Source organism: Gopherus flavomarginatus, chromosome 10, assembly GCF_025201925.1.
Source record: "Gopherus flavomarginatus isolate rGopFla2 chromosome 10, rGopFla2.mat.asm, whole genome shotgun sequence".
NCBI lineage: Eukaryota > Metazoa > Chordata > Testudines > Testudinidae > Gopherus > Gopherus flavomarginatus.
Genome location: NC_066626.1, coordinates 44,599,820 through 44,626,110, shown reverse-complemented (window position 1 = coordinate 44,626,110; position 26,291 = coordinate 44,599,820). Strand labels below are relative to the sequence as shown.

The following is a 26,291-nucleotide window of genomic DNA, read 5'->3' as shown; positions in this document are numbered from 1 at the left end:
GGCAGTGGGATGTGCCATTTTCTGCACCTTGTTGAAGCAGCCCACAGTAATCTAATATTCAGTAGCAAAGGGCACGATGTCAATTGATAATCTGCTATTCTCACATCAGAAATTGTGTTGTCTCTTGAGGATCAGCGAACTGTGGTGTACTCACTTGACATGATGTGATAAGAGCATCCGTGTCAGAGCTAGATACTGCTGTGAATTTACTAGAACATCTGTGGTCAGCTTCATGAGAACTTTGAGTTCATCCCCCTGTAAAGACAAGATGAAGGCATATAAATGTATCTGATATTAAATTAATACTACAGTATCAATCTTTCCTTTACAGATGAAAACCTCAAGAAGCTTCAGATCTTTTGTGTATAGCTGTAACTAACCAGATGTGCGAAACAACACCCAGTCTCTTTTATTTTCTGTGTAATGAGGGGAAAATGAAATTTTGAAGTTAGGAAACTGTATAGACTGTGAAATAAATCCATTCCCAATGTGTCCATCTTTAAGTCATCATCTGGGAACTTGCCTGTTATACAAAGCAGGTGGGCTTTTAACCAGAAACCTATAACTTTGCAGCACCACATTGTCCGTGCTGGCTGTCCATATGAGAACACTATTGAACAGTGCCAATGGCGGCCTGCTCCATTTTGTTTTCCCTTCTTCCTCCTCCAGCAGGCAGCAAGATTTGCACAATGATAATCCATAACAAAACCAAAAAGAACAGCAATAAAAACCCTGTGCTGTATTCTACAGTAATGGTCTAAAACACAATGTTAATGCTGTACTTCGGATTATTGTAACGTGTTAAAGTTGCATAGGATAGAATTTATTTTTGTTTCTTTTCTTTAAAAGAATAAGGAAATTACATTTAAAAAAAACTGTTCAAATAACTTGATTTAGTTTGCAAAGTCAAGCACTGAAAAGTAACAAAATGTCTGTATTAAGGTTGCCCATCCCCCTTTTGACACAGTCTTTAATTAAATGATCGCAGCCTAACTCATATTTTTAAAAGAAAATTGTTTAATGAGGTAGTTAATCCCCCTGTTTAATAGGGCAGTTAATTCTGACAAGACCATATTTCTGGGAAACAAAGTGGAGAATAAAGAGTGTCCTCAAGAAAATGAATCCTCCCCCTGGAACCACAGTGTACTACTGGGAATCTTGGTCTGTGTTTTTTTCAGCAAGGAAAATAGTCCCTTTCCAGCATCTGCAAAGTTTCTCTCCAGAAGCAGGAGGCCCAAGGAAATGTCCCAAAATCTCAAACCTTTATTAGATCATACAGTATAAACAGAACAGTTGACACAGACATATCAGTCTGTTTGCTCCAAGTGCCCAATCTGCTTACAGTCGCTACTTATGCAATCAGTCACTGGCTTGAAATCAATACAACTTTACTGATCCTGCAACAGAAGTGTAGAGAAACGTGGCTCAGCAGAGGGGTCTCACAGCAGAGAAGAATTCAATCCAAATACGATACGTGTAAGCAGCAGTAGCAGGCAAGACGCAACCATTCGCAAACATGAAAACCAATACCAAATCTCTGCAGCAGTGTGACAGTATCATTCAGGTTATTCCTGCAGACGTGTCATTATATCTAAGCAGTCCCACTGCATGTATTTAGCCTTATATACTGCTCAGTTATATCTTTATTCCACCTTCTCTGTGCACCTTTGGGGGGGAGGAGTGTCATAATGGCAAAACTATGGAATGCTGACATGGGTGCATTTTTTAAAATGCCTGCTAACATCTTTGATTGTATAAAAAGTGGGAAAGTACTGAACAGTATCTAACAGTGTTAAAAAGGAGCTCTCAAAAGGTCCATTGAGATGTTCCAAAACTTTCCTAATTTGAAACCTCTTGGGGGCAAATAAAGTGACCATTTCTCGCATGACTCAGCCCTGGTCTACACTACAAGTTTAGGTCAAATTTAGCAGCATTCGATCAATTTAACCCTACACCCGTCCACACGACGCAGCCATTTTTGTTGATTAAAGGGCTCTTAAAATCTATTCTGTACTCCTCCCCGACACGGGGATTAGTGCTGAAATCAACCTCGCCGGGTTGAATTTGGGGTAGTGAGGATGCAATTCAATGGTATTGGCCTCTGGGAACTATTCCAGAGTGCTTCATTGTGACTGCTCTGGACAGCACTTTCAACTCAGATGCACTAGCCAGGTACACAGCAAAAGCCCGGGAACTTTTGAATTTCATTTCTTGTTTGGCCAGCGTGGTGAGCTCATCAGCACAGGTGACCATGCAGTCCCAGAATTGCAAAAGAGCTCCAGCATGGACCGAACGGGAGGTACTGGATCTGATTGCTGTCTGGAGAGATGAATCCATGCTATCAGAACTCCATTCCAAAAGATGAAATGCCAAAATATTTGAAAAAATCTCCAAGGGCATGATGGACAGAGGCTACACAGGGACCTGCAGCAGTGCTGCATGAAAATTAAAGAGCTTGGGCAAGCCTACCAAAAAACCAAAAAGGCAAACGGCTGCTCCGGGTCAGAGCCCCAGACATGCTGCTTCTATGATGAGCTGCATGCAACTCTAGGGGGGGCCTCTACCACTACCCCACCCCTGTCTGTGGACACCTGCAAGGGGAGAGTCTCATGAAACAGGGATGAGAATTTGGGGGACTAGAAATATGAAGATGTGGAGGAGGATGAGGACAGCACACAAGCGGAGAAACCATACTCCCCGACAGCCAGGAACTGTATCACCCTGGAGTCAATACCCTCCCAACCCTCCCAAGGTGGGCTCACGGACCATGAAGCCAGAGAAGGCACCTCTGGTGAGTGTACCTTTGTAAATATAATGCATGGTTTAAAAGCAAGCATGTTTAATGATTAATTTGCCTTGAAGACTTGGGATACATTTGCGGCCAGTACAGCCCCTCCTTTTAAATGGCCACCCAACGGGTGCTTAGTATGGGAAAGGAGGGCGCTGCTGTTTGAAACCATGTTATGAAGGTTGAAGAAGCGGAAAGACTGTGGCTTACCATGGCTGCCTGCAAGCCAAATTCTGTTGCCCAGCCCAGCATGTGTGATCTCTCACACCAAACCAGCAGGCCCTCAATAAAAGAGGCAAAGTGCAACCTTGTACCGAAAGCACATGTGCTATGTAATGTTAACAGCTTGGTTCACTGTGAAACAGTCTACCCTTTGTTCTCTAAAATTTGTCTTTTTAAATACTGCTCTCCCTTTTTTTCTTCCCGCAGCTGCAAATGTTTCAACGCTCTCCCATCATCTCCATCCCAGAGGCTAGTGCAGATAAGAAGGCGAAAAAAATGCACTCACCATGAAATGTTCTCTGAGCTCATGCCGTCCTCCCACACTGAAAGAGCTCAGCAGAATGTGTGGAGGCAAACAATGTCAGAGTCCAGGAAAGCAGAAAATGAACGCGAGGACTGGAGGGATGAGATGAGAGGTGGCGGGAGCGAGATGAGAGGTGGCGGGAGCAAGAAGAGAGGTGTGGGGAGCAAGATGAGAGATGGCGGCAGCGTGATGAGAGGAGGAAAAATGCAATGCTGAGCTACTGGGGGATCAAACTGATATGCTCTGGCATCTGGTGGAGCTGCAGGAAAAGCAGCAGGAGCACAGACCGCCACTGCTGCCCCTGTGTAACTGCCCACCCTCCTCCCCAAGTTCCATAGCCTCCTCACCCAGATGCCTAAGAACCTGAGGGTGGGGCACTCCGGGCACCCAACCACTCCACCCCAGAGGACTGCCCAAGCAACAGAAGGCTGGCATTCAGTAAGTTTTGAAGTGCAATGTGGCCTTGTCCTTCCCTCCTCCCTTCAGCCGCCACCCCACCCAATGCTTCCCTGCTCCCCCACCCCTCCCAGGCTACCTTGGCAGTTATCCCCCTATTTATGTGATGAATTAAAAAAGAATGCTTGATTTTGAAACAATAATGACTTTATTGCCTCTGCAAGCAGTGAGTGAAGGGGGGAGGGCAATTGGCTTACAGGGAAGTAGAGTGAACCAAGGGGGCAGGTTTTCATCAAGGAGAAGCAAACAGAACTGTCACACCGTAGCCTGGCCAGTCATGAAACTGGTTTTCAAAGCTTCTCTGATGCGCAGCGCACCCTGCTGTGCTCTTCTAATCGCCCTGCTGTCTGGCTGCATGTAATCAGCAGCCAGGCAATTTGCCTCAACCTCCCACTCTGCCATAAATGTCTCCTGCTTACTCTCACAGATATTGTGGAGTGCACAGCAAGCAGTAATAACAATGGGAATATTGGTTTCACTGAGGTCTAACTAAGTCAGTAAACTGCGCCAGCGCACTTTTAAACATCCAAATGCACATTCTACCACCATTCTGCACTTGCTCAGCCTGTAGTTAAACAGCTCCTTACTACTGTCCAGGCTGCCTGTGTATGGCTTCATCAGCCATGGCATTAAGGGGTAGGCTGGGTCCCCGAGGATAACTATAGGCATTTCAGCGTCCCCAACAGTTATTTTCTGGTTTGGGAAGTAAGTCCCTTCCTGCAGCTGTTCAAACAGACCAGAGTTCCTGAAGATGCAAGCATCATATACCTTTCCCGGCCAACCCACGTTGATGTCAGTGAAATGTCCCTTGTGATCCACCAGTGCTTGCAGCACCATTGAAAAGTACCCCTTGCGGTTTATGTACTGGCTGCCAAGGTGGTCCGCTTCCAAGATAGGGATATGGGTTCTGTCTATCGCCCCACCACAGTTAGGGAATCCCATTGCAGCAAAGCCATCCACTATGACCTGCACATTTCCCAGAGTCACTACCCTTGATAGCAGTAGCTCAGTGATTACTTTGGCTGCTTAGATCACAACAGCCCCCACAGTACATTTACCCACTCCAAATTGATTCCTGACTGACCGGTAGCTGTCTGATATTGCAGGCTTCCAAAGGGCTATCGCCACTCACTGCTCAACTGTGAGAGCTGCTCTCATTTTGGTATTCTTGCTCTTCAGGGCAGGGGAAAGCAAGTCACAAAGTTCCATGAAAGTGCCCTTATTTTTGCAAAAGTTTCGCAGCCACTGGGAATCATCCCAGACCTGCAACACTATGCAGTCCCACCAGTCTGTGCTTGTTTCCCGGGTCCAAAATCAGCGTTCCATGGCACAAACCTGCCCCATTACCACCATGATGTCCAAATTGCCAGGGCCCGTGCTTTAAGAGAAATCTGTGTCCATGTCCTCATCACTATCGTGATCGCGCTGTCGTCGCCTCCTCACCTGCTTTTGCAGGTTCTGGTTCTGAACATACTGCAGGATAATGCGTGAGGTGTTTACAATGCTCACAGCAGCAGCGGTGAGCTGAGCGGGCTCCATGCTTGCCGTGGTATGGTGTCTGCAGGAGAGCAGAGATGCAGCGGAAGCGGCAGATGATGACGGATGCCACGAGAATAGATATTTATACTGAACGATGAAAGGACCTGCAAGGTGGATTCATGGCACCAGGAGAGCAGAATTGCAGTGGAAGCGGTGGAGGATGACGATTAGCACTGCGCACATTTGCCAAGGAAGAACACACATTCCCAGGAGCCCATGACAGACAACATGGAGAAATTTACTATCGAGACACGAGCCGGAGAGCAGAGTTACAGTGGAAGCGGTGGATGATGATGGGATGGCACGAGAATAGATATTTATGAAGAACAATGAGAGGACCTGTGAGGTGGATTGATGGCACCAGGAGAGCAGAGTTGCAGCGGAAGCGGTGGTTGGATGATGACGGTTAGCAGTCCTACTGCACAGTCTGCTGAAAGCAGTGTGGCATCTGCACGGAAAAAAGGCACAAAACGGTTGTCTGCCTTTGCTTTTACGGAGGGAGGGGCAACTGACGACATGTATCCAAAACCACCCATTAATTCCAATGGGCAGCGGAGACTGCGGGAGAGTTACCCACAATACAATGCTCTGAAAGTCGACGCTAGCCGTGGTACTGTGGACGCACTCCATCGACTTAATGCACTTAGTGGGGACACACAAAATCGACTGTATAAAATCGCTTCCTAAAAATAGACTTCTATAAATTCGACCTAATTTCTTAGGGTAGACATACCCTCAGAGAGTTGTCACATTTGATCAGACAGATAGATATTTGCATACACAGATTGACTGGCTGAGTATCTAACCTTTCAATTACTGCTTGCTGTTTTGGATGCTGTGCCCGCAAACAGAGTCCATTCCTGAAGCTCTCACTCTAGGCCAAAACCTGTCCATAGCACAAAGGCCAGGTCTCTCCTGAGGGGTCAGGTTGAGATCTAGCTTCTCATGCTCCAGGCTACAGAGAACTAGCGGAGCTGCTTCCCTCTGGGCACATCCATTCTCTGGCCCCACACTGTTGCATGGAGAGAGTCTCAGAGGGAGGCAGAATTTTCCCTCATGCAGCCTTCTTGCACCTGGAACTGCCTTATGGAGTGGAATGCTGTGAGTGGTTCTCCTTTCTGTTGGTTGTACAATTTATGGGTCCCATTCATTTGAAGTCAGTGAAAAAAGTTTCATTGACTTTAGTAGGCTTTGCATCAGGCCCTATATACTTACTTGGGCAAAACTTCTATTGATGTCTGGAATGCAGGCTTTGGCACACAATTTACATGGATAAAATTGACTATTCTGTTTATTTAAGTTTGTGTGTGCTTGTGGATATCAAACCTTTCCCTGTGGCAGTGTAGGTGTGAATGGACTTTACAGACATGTAAGCAGGCCAGGTTCCTGCGTTGCTGAGCTTGCAATATACAGCAAAGGCCAGCCACAATGAAGGACTGCAGCTCAATGCTTTCACTCCCTCCCCGCCATGCTTTTCTGTTTGTCCTTTGGGGGTGGGACATTTAAACTTTGCTTATTTTCTATGTGTCTGACTGAGTTTTGGTCACCCTGGCCTGCGCCCAGATCTTGAGCTGCTATTTTTGTCCTGTGCATTACCAGCGACCCGTGAGTGATATTAAACTATTGTGGTATGAACTTCGAAGATCCTCTCTGGTCTTAGGATGCTGAAGAGCCTTCCCACTTGTGGCTTCTAATTGTATAGATTCAGGTCCAAATTTTGCTCTTAAGTTACACTTCCACTGGAATCAATGAACTGGCATGAGTGTAATTGAGAGCAAGATAACTTTATGAAAAAAGGCAAATGAGCAAACAGTTCTTAAACAGATGCTGAAGACCAAAAATGAAGTTAATAGCATTTAAACCCTGAGATCTACAAGGGAAATATCTTGCATCAGTTACTGCATATACACCAACATCATGTCAATTTTCTGTTCCCAAATGATTACATGCTGAGCCTCGGACTCCACTAACTTGGTGTAAATCAGGTGTTAATCTGCTAAAGCCAATGGGAATCACACTGGTGTAAAAGTGGTGAGAGAGGGGTCAGGCCCATAGTGTGAGTTGTGATATATACACTGTTGATCCTCATATACAGAAGAAATACCATCAAGTGAGTATTGATTAGTTGTGATGTCACTACTATTTGAATATTCAATTATCAAAGACTACAGTGTCAAAATCTTGTGAAATAGTTCGACCACTAAATAAAAAAGTCTCACTAAGAAACAAGCCAATGGGAAACATCCTGTGCATAGCGAATTTGGTATTGCATTTTCTAATGCGTTGTTCTGGGATTCTGTGACCTATAACTGCTGTTCATACTGTCACTTTTTGTGACTGCTACGTTTATAAGGGGTAGCTAATGTCAAAGTTAGAATCAGGACTCACAATTTGTCAGACTACTCTGTTTATTAGCGCAGCGCTCCGCCAATAACATTCAGAATATGTGAGTGGCCATGCAAGGCCCAAACAGTCTTATATATACAGATAAAAGAGCAGGAATTTAGACAAAGGGACAAAGAAATCAAAACAGTAAAATTCACCTGGGGCGCAGCATGCATATCCTATTTCCTTACTAACTGTTATCGATCTAAGGCTAATGCTTCACCAATTGCCCTTAAACGGTGCAATTGTTCTATGTTAATGTCTGTATTCCTGACACCTGGTTGCAACATTCCAACAACTTTGCTTAAAGGTACAGACAACATTTCTTTAATCCTTTCTATTCTTACTATATAATTCATTCTACTTTCACAATCCCTCCTTTTGGTCAGGCGTACGCCATGACCAACAATTACTGGGTTCCACAAATTAACCATTCCTTATCTCTTTGTTCATCAGTGATATTCAAAATCATCATATTAGCACTCTGTTTTGGGGCAGTCATCTGGGTGACACAATTCTGGATACAACAGGAGATTAACTGAAAGCATACAAAAATCATTAAGATTCCAAACAGGATAGTTAGGGCTCCCTGAAACAACCAGTTTCCTATGCCAGAGAAATTGAACAGGTTACTTAGCCATAAAGAACTCAGCTCTTCATGAGGAAGATGTGCGATTTGTTCTAAGTGGCTATAGCGATCTATTACCTCATTGGTATTGTATAAACACACAACATTGTTTTCCAGTGAGAGCACAGGTCCCTCCTTTGGCCGTCAGCACTATGTCCAATGCCTGATGGTTCTGGAGGGCCACCTGTCCGATCGCCCCTGTTTCTTTGCTCAGGGCTCTTAAACTTTCTCTGGTTTTATTTGCCATTATTTAACTACTTAGGAGCCTTTTTTTGCCTGGTGTATTGCTCCCCCAAGTGGGATAAAGGAACTGCCAATAGCCTCTTCCCAGGTGTCATGACTGTTCCATATTATGTTAAACGGACAAGGTCCTCCAGTGAGGTCTGGGGAATTGAGTGGGATAGCCAGGACAGGAACACCAGTTTGAGAGTGGGCTGGGATGTGGCTGCAGACCCAGCATTTAGAAATAATAAGGGTCTGAGCTATCCACACTTGCTGCTGGATAAAAGAATTGTCATTGTGGACTCCCCAGACCTTGAGATACCAGCAGCCGAAGAACAGGCACCACCAGAGGCGCATGTTGGAGGCAGGGCCCTTCTGGTTCTGACAACCTTAACTGAGGGAACTGCAGTCACAGTTTTATGTCCACCAGGCAGCAGGCACTCGGCTCACTACTGCTTCTTCTTGGGCCTTGCTTTATGTAGTCATCTGCTTCTGGCAACCCTTACGAGAGCGTAGATTGTAAGGTATTGCAGGCTGTTTCTCTACGTCTTCTTCTGGAGTAAAAAAAATTGACTCTGCGTGGTCCTGAGGTGATGATTGGTTCACTGGGGTCTGTGCATTCTTACACTGCGAAGCATGGATCCACTCTGAGATGCCAGACAGTTTAACAGCCGTCCCTTGACTCGCTGTAACAATGGCCTTCACACCTTATCTTTTCCTGATGCATACATTCCTCATTCACACAAATAGATTTGAGAATACAAACAGTAGTATTTTATATTGAACAAAAAAAAAACCATTGCAAATTAAACCTTGCTAAGTTTTACAATTGATAACTAAGACAATTTACATTGAGACCCAGGCCTTCAATGTTTCTCTAATTTACTTAACACAGACACAATAGAGAATCCTGTCTCTTACTACCTAAATCTTGAAACAAAGAGTTAGAGAGGGCCCAATTTGTAATGCATATGGGAAAACAGAATCTTATAGTCCCAGGGGGTCATTTCTTTCTGCTATTTAAAAATAGTGACTAGCAGGATGAAATCAAATTATACTTTAATTCTTATGGGATATTATAAAATCCTGCTCCTACATATCCCCCTTTTGACACTAAGATTATTAATCGCCAGTGTCACTTCTTATTTAGTCCACGTAATAGAAAATACTGGGAGCTGATTTGGGCCTGTGGCTTTAGCTTTACATACATTTGTTTTATCCACCAGCACATTTTAAACATTTTAATTAAACACATACAATGTAAAACCAAAAACAATTAGGGTAGTAATATTAGTATGCCAGTAGTTGTGGGAGACCATCCAGAAAATGTTATACCAATGGTAAGCTGTTATGCTTTTATGCAGTGGCAATTTTTAACATGTCCCCATTTGCGTGTATAATATGAATAGCCCAGTTTTCCACATTGTTTTATTTATTTATTTATTTAGGACCCATGTCACCTTTTTACCTTTTAACAGATGATTGGTAATTGTTTGCCATTCAATGCCAAGATTGATAGAGAACTCAGATAAATCAGTGCTTACAGTAAGCTGAGACTCTTTTGTTGTTGTTGTTGTGGCAAATAGTAAATGTGATTATTGGTAAACACAGTACTTACATTACATTTACATTTCTCTTCTGGTGGGTTGCTAACACTTTTTAAACACTTTTCCCCAAGAATTAACACATACACATAGTCCATTATACAGTACTTTGGATTATCTGAAAGACAAAAAGAACATTTTTCTACCCGTTTTGGGGTGGCATTGATTATTGCTTAAAGATTCCATTCTTTTACAAATACCCTTCCTGACTGCAGGCAAAACAGAGGAATTACCCCATATTTTCCTGCAGTTTTTTTTTTTTTTTTTTTTTATAGGCAGGCCAGGTTTTAATGGCTTCTACATTTTAAGGGTTATGCAAAAATTATTCCACTGTTTAGTTATTAAATTCATGAGGTGGTGTACCTTAAGTTTTGCCTTTTATATAGCAGACCAAGTTTGTAATGTTTTTCCTGCTGCGTTAAGCTTTAAGTTTATTTACAGGTAATAGCTGAGAAGCATCAGTACCATATTACTTTAAAGGATTTTTTTCAAAAATGATACACACTACAAGTTGTTACAGGGGTACTTACTAACATTAAAGTTATTTTAATGTTTAATATTAACAGTAACATTAGCATCAAATCTATAAAAGGTATCTTGTTATACCATGCCTTTTATGTAGGCAGTTTGTGTGCTGACCAGGTATGTTCTTTATTTGCAGCTTCGTTTGTGCTGGCAGTTCTCACCTTTCTTTATCAGTTAGGTAATTTGCATCAATACAGGCTTGGCTTTTGGATTCAAAGCCATCAGCAGAGCTCAGAGACTCTGTCTTAACACACAGGGATCTGAAAAAGAAAACACAGCCTATTGCGGCTCTTTTTGGAGCCCTAATAGGATTTTAATTCAGCAGCATGTTTCATTTGCATTTTTTTTTTACATCCCTTTCTACAATATACGCTGCACATGTCCTATGGGAAATGCACATTTTTTCTATACTATAACTTTTTAAAAACATTAGCCATATTAATTTTTACATAAGGTATAACTGTTTCTTTTGTTCTTACAGAGTTTTTATGTATTCTTATCAAAGTGACAAGTCTGATTCCACAGAGCCATTTTTAAGGCTCAGTGTTTTTAATATTGCTTCTTTTTGTTTTGTGCACCTCACCTCTGCTGTTGCTTCAGAGGGTCACTGTTAATTTCTTATTCTTTCACTACAGCTCTTATCTGCTATTGTTACAAAAAAACCAAACCAAACAAACAAACAGACTCCAGAATCTCTGCCTATTCTCCTGATTTTGACTGCCCTATTGCAGCCATGACTTGGTCTTTATTTAAAAACATTTTAATTTTTGTAAAGAAACAAGTTACCCCTTAAGGATTAAATGCTAAATCCCAAAGCCAAACAACACTAATTACCTGTGTCTTGCAAAAAGGTCTGTCAGTTTTGCAACTTTGAATTAAAGAGTCAAATGAATTTTTAGTGGCATTAAAAACAAAAACAATCAATTTATCTTACACCTACAAAACAGTAGTTTTACAAACCAGATGTGCTGGTTTAGATTCTTAGAACTTTACATATTTTCACAGACATAGATACATACACATTTTCTTTTCCTTAACATTCCTTTAAACTGTTTTGTTTTTACATAGCTGTATATATATATGGATTATTTACAGGCACTCTTCTGGAAAAGGGCCCATTTCCCTTCAGAATGGCTGCAAAGAAACCAAGAATTCTCTCTCTCTAACATGGTCCTTTTTTAACATTTTTACAAAGTTTAACTGCTTAATTTTCTCCAGCCTCTGTAGAGTTAACTTTTCACTCTCTTTACTTAAATCACTTGTTAATGTTCCAAAATGACACCTTTATCACCTCAGATTTCACCATTTTAGGTATTGTTCCAGGGGTTCATGCCTGCACTTACTGCTTTTCTTACTTCTAACACTATTCCCTTAGGGCTTTCAACCTGTTTTTCAGTTTCTTTATCTGTTGCTTGCCTGCTTTTCTGGGCCCGATCCTGCTTTTTTTTTTTTTTTTTTCTTCCTCCAATGAACCGTTTGTGAGTGCTATTGTGGTCACTTCACAATTTTGAAAGAAATGTTCAAGGAAAGGGACCAGGAAGGGTGGGAGCTAGTTGAGGAGCTCCCCCCCGCCCCCAGCCTTGCTGAATTGGTAGTGGGACACTATAAAGAATCAGTTTCTGAGGCAGACAACAAAGGGGAACAGAACAAGGGACTTTTTGTCCTTTTTACAATGAGATGGGAGTATGAAGGGGTTTGGATCGATCCGGGGTTTGGGGAACGGGGTAAAGGGGAGCGCTCGGTCTAGTGCTGGGAGAGGAGGCTTTTAATAAAGCTTTTAACTTATTATTTGAATAAGTGAGAGGCCAGTTTTGATTTTGTCCACCTATGATTTGCCTCTTGCCACCACTGCATGAAACAATTAACCTCTCCTTTAGCAAATTTAGTTTTAGGTTGGCCGAGTTTGTCTTTTAAGACGTCCACTCAGTCTTTGTTCCAAGATTTTAACAGTGGCCACTGAGTTTTGGGATCCCCCTGAGTTAGCCTAGACCATTTTCCCAGAAATTTACAGGAGTCTGGACCCTTTTTACAGGAGTCTGGACCCATCCTAAATACATAAAATGAGCCGGCGTTCATTTAGGGAACTGTCCTGACTTAGACGTCTGTTTACCAATACAGGAGGACTTCACACACCAATCACACAAGAAGGAAATTCAGGTTCGTCAGAGCGATGCCTGCTGCAACACACAAAAGGAGCCCACAGGCTACTGCCTCAATTGCCCTTGCTTTCACACTAAGGGTTTTACCCAAGGTGTGGTGCGGCTGCAATTGTGCAGATTTCACTCACTCAGACCACGGGGACAGGAACCCCTTGGTCGGCCGATCCCCAGACAGAGACGGCACCAGACTCAAACACTCCACAAGAGGACAGATAGACACAGAGACAGGACAGTCCTCAGTCCGGACAAAACACAGAAATAATTACCTGACCAGATTCCTGATGTCAGATCCCGGGATTCCTACCAGAACAGAGTGGGAACCAACAGGTTCGATGGCGTAGACCTCACTGTGGCTATGCGCCTTTCCGCTTTAGTGGAGGATCGCTTGGGCCAAATGCCCAGGTGCCGGCTGCCACGGTCATCCTACAAAAACAGTCAGGAATCACACAGCCCCAGTGAAGACGGTTGCCATCTCGGTGGAACCTCCAAATTGTCAAAGTTAGAATCAGGACTCACAATTTGTCAGACCACTCTGTTTATTAGCGCAGCGCTCCGCCAATAACATTCAGAATATGTGAGTGGCCATGCAAGGCCCAAACAGTCTTATATATACAGATAAAAGAGCGGGAATTTAGACAAAGGGACAAAGAAATCAAAACAGTAAAATTCACCTGGGGCGCAGCATGCATATCCTATTTCCTTACTAACTGTTATCGATCTAAGGCTAATGCTTCACCAATTGCCCTTAAACGGTGCAATTGTTCTATGTTAATGTCTGTATTCCTGACACCTGGTTGCAACATTCCAACAACTTTGCTTAAAGGTACAGACAACATTTCTTTAATCCTTTCTATTCTTACTATATAATTCATTCTACTTTCACACTAATGAATATTAGAAGATAGAATCTACAAACAGCTCATCTGTGTCTTAACCCATTTAACTAAGCTGCTGTTTGGCTAGAAGGAAGGTGAAGTTTGCCACCCAATACAGGACATTATTGGAGTACTTCATGGACATTTATAGGTGGCAGATTTCCATGTCTCAGCCTGAGAAATCTGTTGCTATTTTTTTTAACAGTGAGAAAATTAATTCCTTGTGTAAGTTCGGATCCCTTTCTAAGAAGTTTTTAATGCCACAACAATGGTGTCATAGTCCAGAGTGATTAGAAATGGCTTGGCAGTTATTTCTGCTGTCTGAGTCCCTGCTGGAAGTCAGCTGCCCACTTTCATTTTGTCTGACCTCTTGCAATGACTGGTGCTAGAACTCCTTATTTAAAGTGCTGGTGCTCAGCACTGGCATCATTCCAACACTGGTCTTTCACTTTGTGCATCTTGAGAGAAATGCACTCACTATTTCCATCTCTACTTTATTCCTCCCATACAGGAAATTCATGACTTGAAAATGACTTTCCGTGGGATTGCTGATTTTCAAATACCTGTTTTGGTTTTATTTGTTTGTTACACATTCCATCAAATTATCTGTGTGTGATTGAAAAGAGATGGACAAAAATCTAACTCTTTTGCTCACTACATAGCATCAGCATTCAGTTAAGGCAATGAAACAGGGTAGATTAACATTTATAATTTCATAATGGCATGTTTGATCATAAGCTTTTACTGATGTCGCTGTAATAATTTTCTAATCTTAAGGTGTTTTCAGTTTACAAAGACTGCAACTGAGTTATGATTTTTACACATCTGTGCTGCTTCCCAGATTCCTCTTCTGAAGGGCACAAACTGTAAGAGGAAAACCAGATCTGTTAAGAAACTTGTGGCTGTCAGAGGGCATCAGTTAGTTTTGAATCAGTGAAGTTTATGCATGTGTTTGTTGGTAGCATGGCAGAAGTGTATTTTGAGATAAATATTATTTATTGAGGTCAGTTTAAGGGATTTTGTAAAATTGCTACCTCAATCCATGCTTTCCCAGATCAACGAAAGAGTGTGCAAATTGTACTTTAGTGATTACAAATTGTATATGTTTTCAGGTGGCTTAGCAGTGCCTAGATCCTCTCCATTCATTCAAAAAAAACCTAGCTGCTAATTACCCTGCATGGTGTGTTTATGTTTATGGAAAGCTTATAATCATATTTCATTAGCAATCTGCTCCACAATGTCTATAGTTAGACCTTGGAACTCTTTCTGCATGCCTTTGTGAAAGGAGGAAGAATCACAGTGATGTGTTTAGTCTCAGAGAGAAAAAAATGCAAGTTGTGCTGATCTTGTGAAGCTTGGGTGACTAGAATGGAACTGTTATGGTTGAAGCCTTGAAACTAGGTGAGTTTCCTTCGCCACATGCCAAAAAACAAACAAACAGACAAAAATCCTATATTAATTAATATTAATGGAACAAGCTAAATAGAGGGTCGAATTTTCCAGAACATCCTGATGACAAAGGAGCAGAAGTCCTATTGACTTTCAGTGGTATGTGAGCTCCCCAGTCACTTAGGCACTTTGGAAAATTCCATCAATAATCCAGTAGGAAATATCCTCTGGCTCCGTCAATATATTTTGTTTGCTTTGTTTTAATTCACCACATTGTTGCTGTCCTATGTCTGAGACACCTCAAACATAACTTTAGAAGGCTTCTTTGGAAACCTCATGACCTTTTAAAGGAAAGAAACAGTCTGACATGATGAAATACAAAGTATTTGAATGAACTTTTGGGAAGGTTATGTGAAAAGTCTGCTCAGTTTCACTAATGAATGACCCTCTGACTCAGTATGCCACAATTTCACACAGTACAATTCACTTCCAGAGTGCCTTATTGAATATAAACGGTTTTTTATATACACAATTTAAAAACTATCTTTTGGTGTTAAAATATTATTTTATTTACTTATTTATAAATATCCCTCCAGAAAGGTTCTGTGTGTGTGCATGGTACAAGCTATTATACAATAAATTCCAAATAAAATGAACTCCCCCAGTCACAACCTCCTCTCAACCTCCACTCACCAACCAGGGAAGGGCTGGAATTCACAAGTGAGCTTTGCATAGGAATCCTAAAAATCCCTGGGCTTACATTCTGTCTGACCAACAGGGAAGCAAATTCCAGAGAGGAAGGTCCCTCCCTTGAGAACATTCTGCAAAAATATATTCTCTGTGATGTGTTGGATCAGTTCTACAAAGGACACAAACTATTTTGTTAGTTAACATTTTTGAAGAAGTTTAAAATCACAAATATAGAAGCAAATACAGCTCCAAATCCTGCCCTTACAGATTCTGCATCCTCAATTATCAGGCTTTTGTTTGCATGTAAATGATGGTACAATTTGACCTATAGAGTAAGGGATCCAAAAAGCCCCATAGAATATGTATAATATAATCATTATCATCTCCTTTTTGCAATGTCAAGGGTGAGTAGAGCTAAGGTTATGAGCAGCTTCCATCCACGTCTGCTTTGAGTTGCCATTTGAGTCTGTTGGCGATTGTCTGGGTGGTTATACCATATACCACTTGTCCTTGAATGTCCATGGCCTCTTTCAACATCCACTCTTCCACAGAGAAGAATTTTAGGCAGTTGGTCTGGGGCATTCTAGCAACATGGCCACACCATTATAGTTGGTGCCATTTGATGTTTGTAGTTGTTTTTCGTTGTTGCCTTCGTAATTGGTGTCCTCAAGAACAGCCTGGTCAACTCAACTATTTGCATTCAATAGCTGATGAAAATATTCTTTCCACATTTTAAGCTTTTGACCTTTATCTACTATATAATTCCACTGAGCATCACTTAGCTGAATTGTTACAGGTGTTAACTTTGATAGTAATCTAACTCTCTGAAAAAGCCATCTTGAATTACATTTTTGAAAGTGTTTTTCAAGCTCTTCATCTCTCAAGTCAGTTTTTCTTCACCTTTTTGACCATTCATCCTAGTTCCTTGTTGAGATGTCTGTATTTGTTATTTTATTCTGCTCAGTGCTATGTTCAGATTTCAGATGTTCTTAATATGCTTCATTTTTTCTTCTTCTTAGATTGTCAATCTCTGATGCCATCCAGATTTTGCTTTTTGGATATGAGCTCATCCCTACAATCTCCCCACTCATGGCCTAGAGTTGTTCTACTCTTGTGGCCTCTAGATCTAAGAGAGGGGCATAGCGACCATTGATGTATTTTGAATGTTCCCCATAGTGTCTGTATTTTGCAGAGGGTGAGCGGATTTCCTGCTAGCAGATTCTGCTGGCAGATCAAACACTGGCTTGGCCAACACTGTGGTACTTTAATTGGGAATGGGGATCTGACCTTGCCACAAATCCAAGGTCCCATTCCAATCATCTTGTGGTACTTTTTATATACTATGAAAAGAGAATAAAACAGATAAAACTTTAAAAGAGACAGTGAATTACATGAAGGAAGTAGTCCACTGTACAGCTAATCCATAAGTAGACAATAAATAAAGAATGATTGCTCAAGAATCTTAAGGCCTCTGACACACAGTACAAATGGTCAAGAACTCCTTAAAAACTTCCAAAAGGAGACTAAAAAATCTAGTATTTGTACAAGCATGGATGTGGCAGCTACAAAAGCAGAGAAGATTTGCTGCTTGGCTTACCCCTGCATACTAATTTAATTGCCCTTGGCTGTAAATTCACATCAGTTCCGTACCACAGGTAATGGCAACATGTAAGGAAACAAGGCACGATAGGTCAATGTGGAAACCTCAGAGACCACATTATTTTCCTAGCCATGCCTTTTCTAATGTTTGGGGGAAAGGTAAAAGCTTCACTATTTTGATTACAGAAGGCTTAAATTTTCAGTTGGATGGCCATAAATATCTGGACTGGTACTGAATTTGAGAGAGACCATTTTTCTCTATTTTGATCATTAAGACCCTTGGAATGTGAAGCAACATTTAATCCTGCTTTTCTTACTTTGTGTTCTGTTTTCTTAAGAAATTGAAATTAAGGCAGTATTTTGAGATGACTGCAAAATATATTTCACTGTGCTCCAGTCAGCAGCCTTAATGTCAGGGACCATCATGTTTGAAAAAAATCCATAAATAATTCAAGCTTGTATATCTTCCTCCCAAGACAATTATCAACTACAACAGAAATGTCTGGTTTTAGCATTCTTTTTTACCCTCATGGTTGACTTGCTAGTGATATCCAGTTCTAGATGTTGTGACATCCAGAGCACTTGTTAATGTTTTCCAGTAAAGTGGAGAGTGGGGAGTGGTATCCTCTCATTGTTAATACTCTGGAGAATTCTCAAGCAAGAATGTGCTGCAGATTTTTTATATCATTCTGTACTTGTACTGTAAGGTACAAACAAAATTCATATGCCCAAAGGGACAATGTGTTGTCATATTTTACTCTTTGCTTTCCTTGCAATTAATAGTGGAATGAAGTCATGGTCATGCCTGGAATCTACAAAAAGCAAATGCTAGCACTGATGTCATTGCTTCTGTGTGAGCCAACGTCATGATGTTTTTTCAGAGCAGGTGACGAGAATCAGGCTCCTTGGGTTCTGTTTTCTGCTCTGTTATATGGGTCAGATTCTCCCCTCTGTTCCTTCTCTGGTCATTTATACCTGTGCAAAGTGAATGTAATATCACTTTGCACACCTATAAATGATGGCACAAGATGCCAGGCAATGGAGAATTAGGGCTTCTTGTTTGGAAAAGGAAATAAAATATTTATAATTTTATAAAGAAAAAGGGAGAACTTTCCAAGCAGAGGAGGTGAGGTGGTTTATCCTACTATATTAACCTTGGACTCCTTTGCACTCATGTTCTCTTCCTTTTTCTCAATCGAGAGATTGAGCAATTGAGAATGGGAGGTGCACTGGTAGAACCTATCCATATCACAACTGGGCATATACTATTGGCCTGAACTGGAAGCTGCTGTATTTGTTGAGGTGGCCAAATACAGGCCACTGGAGCAGAGGATTTATCAAATTGGGGTCCAGGTCCCTTAGAGATCCATGGAGACTTGAGAGATGACGGGATCTGAAAAGTGCCTGCATTCTCACTGACACTGGTATTAGCATGTGTAAGCCTGCAGGCTGTCTTACCGGCCCATGCACCAAAGAACACTCTCTCACCACACAATCCCAGTGCTATTCTTCAGAGTGTTGCTTTTATTTCCTCAAAATAAAACTTATTTAACTCAAGTTCAACATCTCAGTCAAGACCTTTTGCCTTGATCTGGGGTCTTCTGCAGAAGCCTATCTACTCCCCGTAGCTTTTGCACTCCTTAGGCCATCTGCCTAGGAGTCAAGGTGAGCCTTTCCTCTAGCCTGCTGCTTGCCAGATTACACTCCACCAGCCATCTACCTGGGAGTCACATAACTGAGTTCTGTCCCCTGATCCCAAGCCTCCTGTAGGAGCCTTCCTTCCTCCTGCAGTTCTCACCAGCAGCTGAGATACTTGCTGGCTCTTAAGAAGACTAGTTGATCTTCAAGCTGTCACCCAAGCCTTAGCATCACAGCATCAGCTGATTCCTTTAAAGGGCTACTTCACCCAGTGACAGCATGTGGGATGAGAGAGAAGAAGCAGTTTCTTAAAAATATTAGAAATGGGATCCTCAGTGCTAAGAGATCTGAGGGTCTGTATCATGACACAGTCTATGAGAGGCTTTTAATACAGTATAAACATGTGTTTGTGTTTCTATATCTACTGAAGGTGCACTCAAAGCAAAGCTTGTAACAGCGTCTGAGCTCTTGTACATGAGTGATTTTGGGCTGCATTGTTTTGCACTTTGTAAGCTGGCTAGGACATAAGAGAAATGGTGTAATTTGAGTGGTATGCACATGTGCCTTTTATAAGTAATTTTAGCTGTAAAAGCTTTACTTCATTAGATATATTCACTGTAAACTGTGAAATGGAAATGCTACATAACTCTTAATAACCTATTTGTATTTGCTCTACATACAATAACTGTTTTGTTTAATTTAAATTAAATGCATAATTATGTGTATTTAATATGGACTCAGTTAAAAGAATTATACAAGGTTTTTAAGTATTGTAACCTCTAATCCTGAGTTTAAAACTTTAAAAATCACCCATCTATTTGTGTAAAGATGCTGAATCTGCTGCACAATATCTCACTGTTTTTTTTTTCTTTTTTTGCCATTCTAGGATTTCAGCATCATGTTTACGCATCACATTGTAACAGTCATTTTGATATCCTTTTCATATGTAACCAATTTGACACGAGTGGGATCCCTGACCTTGTGTCTTCATGATTCAGCTGACATTTTGCTGGAGGTGAGATTGTTCATGTGCCGTCAGTATCTGTCCTGTACAAAAAGTCAATCAACCCTGCTAATTATACTGGGCATGCTATGTTCTGTTAGCTAGCAGACAGAAGGGTACAATCCTACCTGTGTTGCTTGCACAAAAAAGTATTTTCCTAAAAGAGAAGCTATTCTAAATAAAAACAATGATTATCATTAGCATACCTCATTCATAAAATAGTATCATATTTTTTTCTTGCCAAAAGTATAATGTATCTTTTAAAAAAATCACGCACTGTATGTTTTTTGTGCCTTAAAGCTGGCTTGTCTAGCCACTGGGAAATTGCCCCAGTGTAGAGGAATCCTGAGGTGGTATAGAGCTGTTGTAGCAAATCCTATGCCTCCCCTTCCTTCTAGCCATCAGTGTTAAGGGTGCAGTCAGGGAAAACAATGCATTTTGAGAGTTCCCTCATGCCCAGATAATCTCCAGCTGCTGTAATGGTCCCTTAGGCTATGTCTACACAGCAATGTAAGCCTAGGGTTGTTGGGACTCAAGTCAACTGGTCCATGTCAGGAAACTCTTGGCTTGAGCATCTACATTGCTTTTTAACACCTTCTCCCCCCCCCAGTGTTGACACTCATGTCCTAGAAATATGTTGCACTGTGGGAAAACTCTACTACCCACCCTGTTTCCTAACTGTGATGGTGGTATTGATGGGACTCGGGAGCTCATAAGGAGCACACGAGTACATCAAGCATAATTAGCTACGTTAGTGTCCATTGCAGTAGAATGGCTGCAGTTTGAGATGGCTTTATACTGAACTGCCATCTAATCTGAGAATTGGGCTCTCCAGCTCCAGGCTGAGTCACAGTGGCAGGAAAATGTCACGTACACCTGTTCTGAGGATAGTTAGGACATCAGACTCCAAGGCCATCAAACTATTAAAATAGAACTTTGCGATTCTTAATTTTTAAACTGGGCAGTTCAATGCCGGTGTTTTGGTTGGCTGGTTTTTTATTTATATTTATATTATGTTATATAGTGTAAAAAGGCGTCATATAAAAAATGGAAACTAGGTCAGATTACAAAGGACGAATATAGGCAAATAACACAGGAATGCAGAGGCAAGATTAGAAAGGCAAAGGCACAAAATAAGCTCAAACTAGCTATGGGAATAAAGGGAAACAAGAAGACTTTTTATCAATACATTAGAAGCAAGAGGAAGACCAAGGACAGGGTAGGCCCAATGCTCAATGAGGAGGGGGAAATGGCAGAGATGCTTAATGACTTCTTTGTTTCGGTCTTCACTGAGAAGTCTGAAGGAATGTCTAATATAGTGAATGCTTACGGGAAGAGGGTAGGTTTAGAAGATAAAATAAAAAAAGAGCAAGTCAAAAATCACTTAGAAAAGTTAGATGCCTGCAAGTCACCAGGGCCTGATGAAATGCATCCTAGAATACTCAAGGAGTTAATAGAGTTGGTATCTTAGCCTCTAGCTATTATCTTTGGGAAATCATGGGAGACAGGGGAGATTCCAGAAGACTGGAAGGGGGCAAATATAGTGCCCATCTATAAAAAGGGAAATAAAAACAACCCAGGAAACTACAGACCAGTTAGTTTAACTTCCATGCCAGGGAAGATAATGGAGCAGATAATTAAAGAAATCATCTGCAAACATTTGGAAGGTGGTAAGGTGATAGGGAATAGCCAGCATGGATTTGTAAAGAACAAATCATGTCAAACTAATCTGATAGCATTCTTTGATAGGATAACGAGCCTTGTGGATAAGGGAGAAGTGGTGGATGTGATATACCTAGACTTTAGTAAGGCATTTGATACGGTCTCACATGATATTCTTATAGATAAACTAGGAAAGTACAATTTAGATGGGGCTACTATAAGGTGGGTGCATAACTGGCTGGATAACAGTACTCAGAGAGTAGTTATTAATGGCTCCCAATCCTGCTGGAAAGGTATAACAAGTGGGGTTCCGCAGGGGTCTGTTTTGGGACCGGCTCTGTTCAATATCTTCATCAACGATTTAGATGTTGGCATAGAAAGTACACTTATTAAGTTTGCAGACAATACCAAACTGGGAGGGATTGCAACTGCTTTGGAGGACAGGGTCAAAATTCAAAACGATCTGGACAAATTGGAGAAATGGTCTGAGGTAAACAGGATGAAGTTCAATAAAGATAAATGCAAAGTTCTCCACTTAGGAAGGAACAATCAGTTTCACACATACAGAATGGGAAGAGACTGTCTAGGAAGGAGTATGGCAGAAAGAGATCTAGGGGTCATAGTAGACCACAAGCTTAATATGAGTCAACAGTGTGATACTGTTGCAAAAAAAGCAAACGTGATTCTGGGATGCATTAACAGGTGTGTTGTAAACAAGACACGAGAAGTCATTCTTCCGCTTTACTCTGCGCTGGTCAGGCCTCAGCTGGAGAATTGTGTCCAGTTCTGGGCACCGCATTTTAAGAAAGATGTGGAGAAATTGGAGAGGGTCCAGAGAAGAGCAACAAGAATGATTAAAGGTCTTGAGAACATGACCTATGAAGGAAGGCTGAAGGAATTGGGTTTGTTTAGTTTGGAAAAGAGAAGACTGAGAGGGGACATGATAGCAGTTTTCAGGTATCTAAAAGGGTGTCATCAGGAGGAGAGAGAAAACTTGTTCACCTTAGCCTCCAATGTAGAACAAGAAGCAATGGGCTTAAACTGCAGCAAGGGAGATTTAGGTTGGACATTAGGAAAAAGTTTCTAACTGTCAGGGTAGTTAAACACTGGAATAGATTGCCTAGGGAAGTTGTGGAATCTCCATCTCTGGAGATATTTAAGAGTAGGTTAGATAAATGTCTATTAGGGATGGTCTAGACAATATTTGGTCCTGCCATGAGGGCAGGGGACTGGACTCGATGACCTCTCGAGGTCCTTTCCAGTCCTAGAGTCTATGAATCTATGAAAAAGAAAAATTTGTCTGAGGGTGGAAGAGTTTTCGACACTTTCACTGCAAGTGCTGTTCACATAGGTGTACATGTGGACATTTCAGGCCAGATTTTCAAAGGTACTTAGGCATCTAGTGGGATTTTCAGAAGTGCCTGAACACATTAAGTGCCTAAGTTGATTTCATTTGGAGTTGGGCATCTAACTTGCCAATGGAAGGTAGGTTGCCTAACCTGTTTAAGTGCTTTTGAAAATCCTACTAAGCATCTATCTGCATTTTTAAGTACCTAAATACCTTTGAAAATATGCCCTTGCTTTGCTCAAATTCATGAATACTGTACTGTGAAACTTGCAGTTTTGGTACACATTTCAAAGTTGTTAGTTTTATACTGCCGTAGCATAGATGGTGTCATCCTTTAGGTGACATGTTAAACTGTACCCTTTTCTGTCAAATTCTAGTTGCCCTGTAAGAGGAAGTACAGTTCCCATGACACCTTTCAAAGAGAATAGGGGATACACTCTGTGTCCAGGCCAAACAATTCCTTCTGTCATTAAGATATCCAAGGGCTGGATGAGAATTACTGCTGAGTGAAGTGTCTAATGTGTCTCATGCCTATATAGCAACTACACTGATGGTGTATAATTTTGGATCTAAAAAGCTCTGTGATAACTCGTAATTATATTTTGAAAGTCTAAAGCAAGGGCCCCAGGGGTTCTGTGACTCAGAGAGGCCACAGAACTGTGCTATGGAATTGTCACTCTGGCCACTGAATTGTGCTGCAGAATCCAAGTCTAAAACAATAGCTCTGAGAAGTGTGAACTGCCCCATTCATCTCACTGGGTTGTTAGGTCTGAAGACTAAAGATGACTGTTTAAATGTCAGAATATTAACTGTCAATCATTTTAGCAGAAACATCTAGCAAATGTCTTTATCTCATGATTCCAAATTTTGTCTCATTTCACCACAGGGCCAAAAATCCCCAACTAACATTTACTCACCTACCAGATCCTCCAGCTTGTCCCCTGATACCGTCAACAGTTACATGTTGTCAATGTAAATCCTTTGGCATGTGAAAGCCCAGAGAGTTTGGGTAGTATAAATAAATTGAATTAAATGTCAGAATAAATCAGGAAAGAGCCACTGCACAGCTTCTATTATTTATTTTCAGATTTAATTCATTTTAAAACTGTTTTTGTTTTATTTTTTTAATTGAAAAGAAGCTTCCACAGAATTTCTGGGCTGCTGCACCAGAATGGACAGAAAGCAGGATTTGGGTCCTGCTTGCCACATAGTTCATGGGACCCCGTCTGTAAGAACTTATTAATAACAACCCTTACACTGCTTTCATCTGAGAATTATTAAGTGCTTTACAAACATGAAAGACTGATTTTATAAACCTGTCCTCCTGTATGGCATGTTCACTGACACAGGTGAAGGTAGGTAGAGAGCTTGCTACCTGATTGATAGGAACTCTAAGGTAGACGTCTGTAACCCCTCATTTACACTCATAAAATTGTACCCCTAAAAAAGAGCCAGGGTTTTTAAAAATCTCACAACAGACTTGAGAGAGAAGTTATATATGAAACTCAATCATCGCTAGGGTAGAAACCAGCAGCTGTTTTACAATTTTAGGACAGTAAGTGAAGAAGAATCTTTATACACTCTATTGAAGCTGCAGGAGGAATTTAGGAGAGTATAATTACCTGAATTGTGCCTACTCTTACGGAACGTGTCATGGGATTGTTAATGACCACAGGTGCCCAGGGCCTTAGTTTTAAGTGACTGACTTCCAAAAGCAAGTGCCTCCAGCAGCATATATCATTTCCATATTTTGTTTTGCCCATTACTGATTGAGATGGACAAATTCCATCTAACAAATCACCCTCACCACTTTCTGCAGACTTTTCATCCAAGCACTCAGCTGATCCCTGCTTAGTTTGAAATCTGGCATGATCTCAGCACAAGGGGGTACAGCAGTATAAATACAAAAGCACATGAAACCAAATTCTATACTAGTCTGCCTGGGAGATATGGCCTTCCTTCCTAGTTGGACTTTCAGTCTAAAAATCATTGAATTGTAAATATAATTCTACTTTATATGCTGATATCTAAAGTGGTAACATTCCTTTATCTGATGATCAGCCAGAAAATATTACTTTGAATAGCACATCTGAATGAATTTGTACATGTACATGTCTTTAGGTAGCATCGAAGCCTTATTTTAGTCTACTATCAGTATCCCTTCAGTTTCCTAGTTTGTTTTCTGCAAGCCAGCAAATCACCTTTAAATTATAAATACAAATGAAAAAACCACTGAAGTTATGCAAACACCAGATTATTCAGGGTCGTCTCAGAATTTGAACTCTGGTGTTTGTTTAATGTGACTGTTTCACACTTTTCAGGTTCAGTGTCATGATGCTAACAAGGTCATAGGTAATGCAGCAGTGCTGCCTTTCTCATCCTTTCAAGAAATTATCTGAATTTATTTCTGCATTCTGTGCAGGGTTTTAAGTCAGTACATGTGGTAGTTTTTCTCACTATTATTGCTATGTTAATAAGCCTTAGCCTTATGCAATGCCCATAGAAGCCAGTGAAAAGTCTCCTGCTAATTAAAGTGGGCATTGAATCAAACTCTTGATGCACTATTATTTATCATTTATTAAGGGTACATCAGTATTGGCATTTCAAAGTGTAGACGAAGAGATTGTCGCTTCCTCAAGAAGCATGCATTCTAAAATAGGCCATTTTGTTCAGCTACATGAACAATCTCAAAACAATGCGGGTATCTTTATATATATTTATACACACACTTCTTTCTCTTTGTGGGATAAATGTTGATGAGCTTCAGGGAAGAAAAGTATTTTAAAGAGGGGTTTGAATGAAGAAGTGGTTGTTTGGTACACAGAGAAAAGGAGGGAGTTCCAGGCTTAAGAGCCAGCATAAAAGAATGCACAAAGACGAATGGGAGAAGCATGCCAAAGGGATGTGTAGAACAGCAAGTGGCAAGAAGCAAAAGCAGCAGGAGAGAAGTAGGAGAAAATGAGAGCTGGGATTAAGGCAGTGGTGGTGGAGTACAGGGCCTTGATATGGAGAACAAGAAGCTTGTCTCTGATGCAGAGGACAAAAGGAAGCCAGTGAGGGGATTTGAGGTGGGGAGGGACATGGTCTGAGTATTGGACAAGGATGATTGCTTTTAGAAGAAGTGCTTTTTATGGATTGGAGGGGAGCTCAGTTTGATACAGGAGACCCCAGGAGATGGGAAGAAGAGCAGCAATCAAGTGTTGGTGCAGGAGCAATCAGAAGTGCCATGATAGCTAAAAGAATACAGTCATGAAA

At 41.2% G+C, this 26,291-nt stretch overlaps 1 protein-coding gene across 2 annotated transcripts in view; it reads left to right on the top strand.

Annotated features, from left to right (window-relative positions):
* Positions 1 to 26,291, top strand: part of CERS6 (ceramide synthase 6) — a 222,737-nt gene that overhangs the window by 173,322 nt on the left and 23,124 nt on the right. For both annotated transcript variants that reach the window (XM_050916286.1, XM_050916285.1), the window contains exon 7: positions 19,910 to 20,038. In XM_050916286.1, coding sequence (XP_050772243.1) covers positions 19,910 to 20,038 — 129 coding nt within the window. The remainder of the gene's footprint in view (positions 1 to 19,909; positions 20,039 to 26,291) is intronic.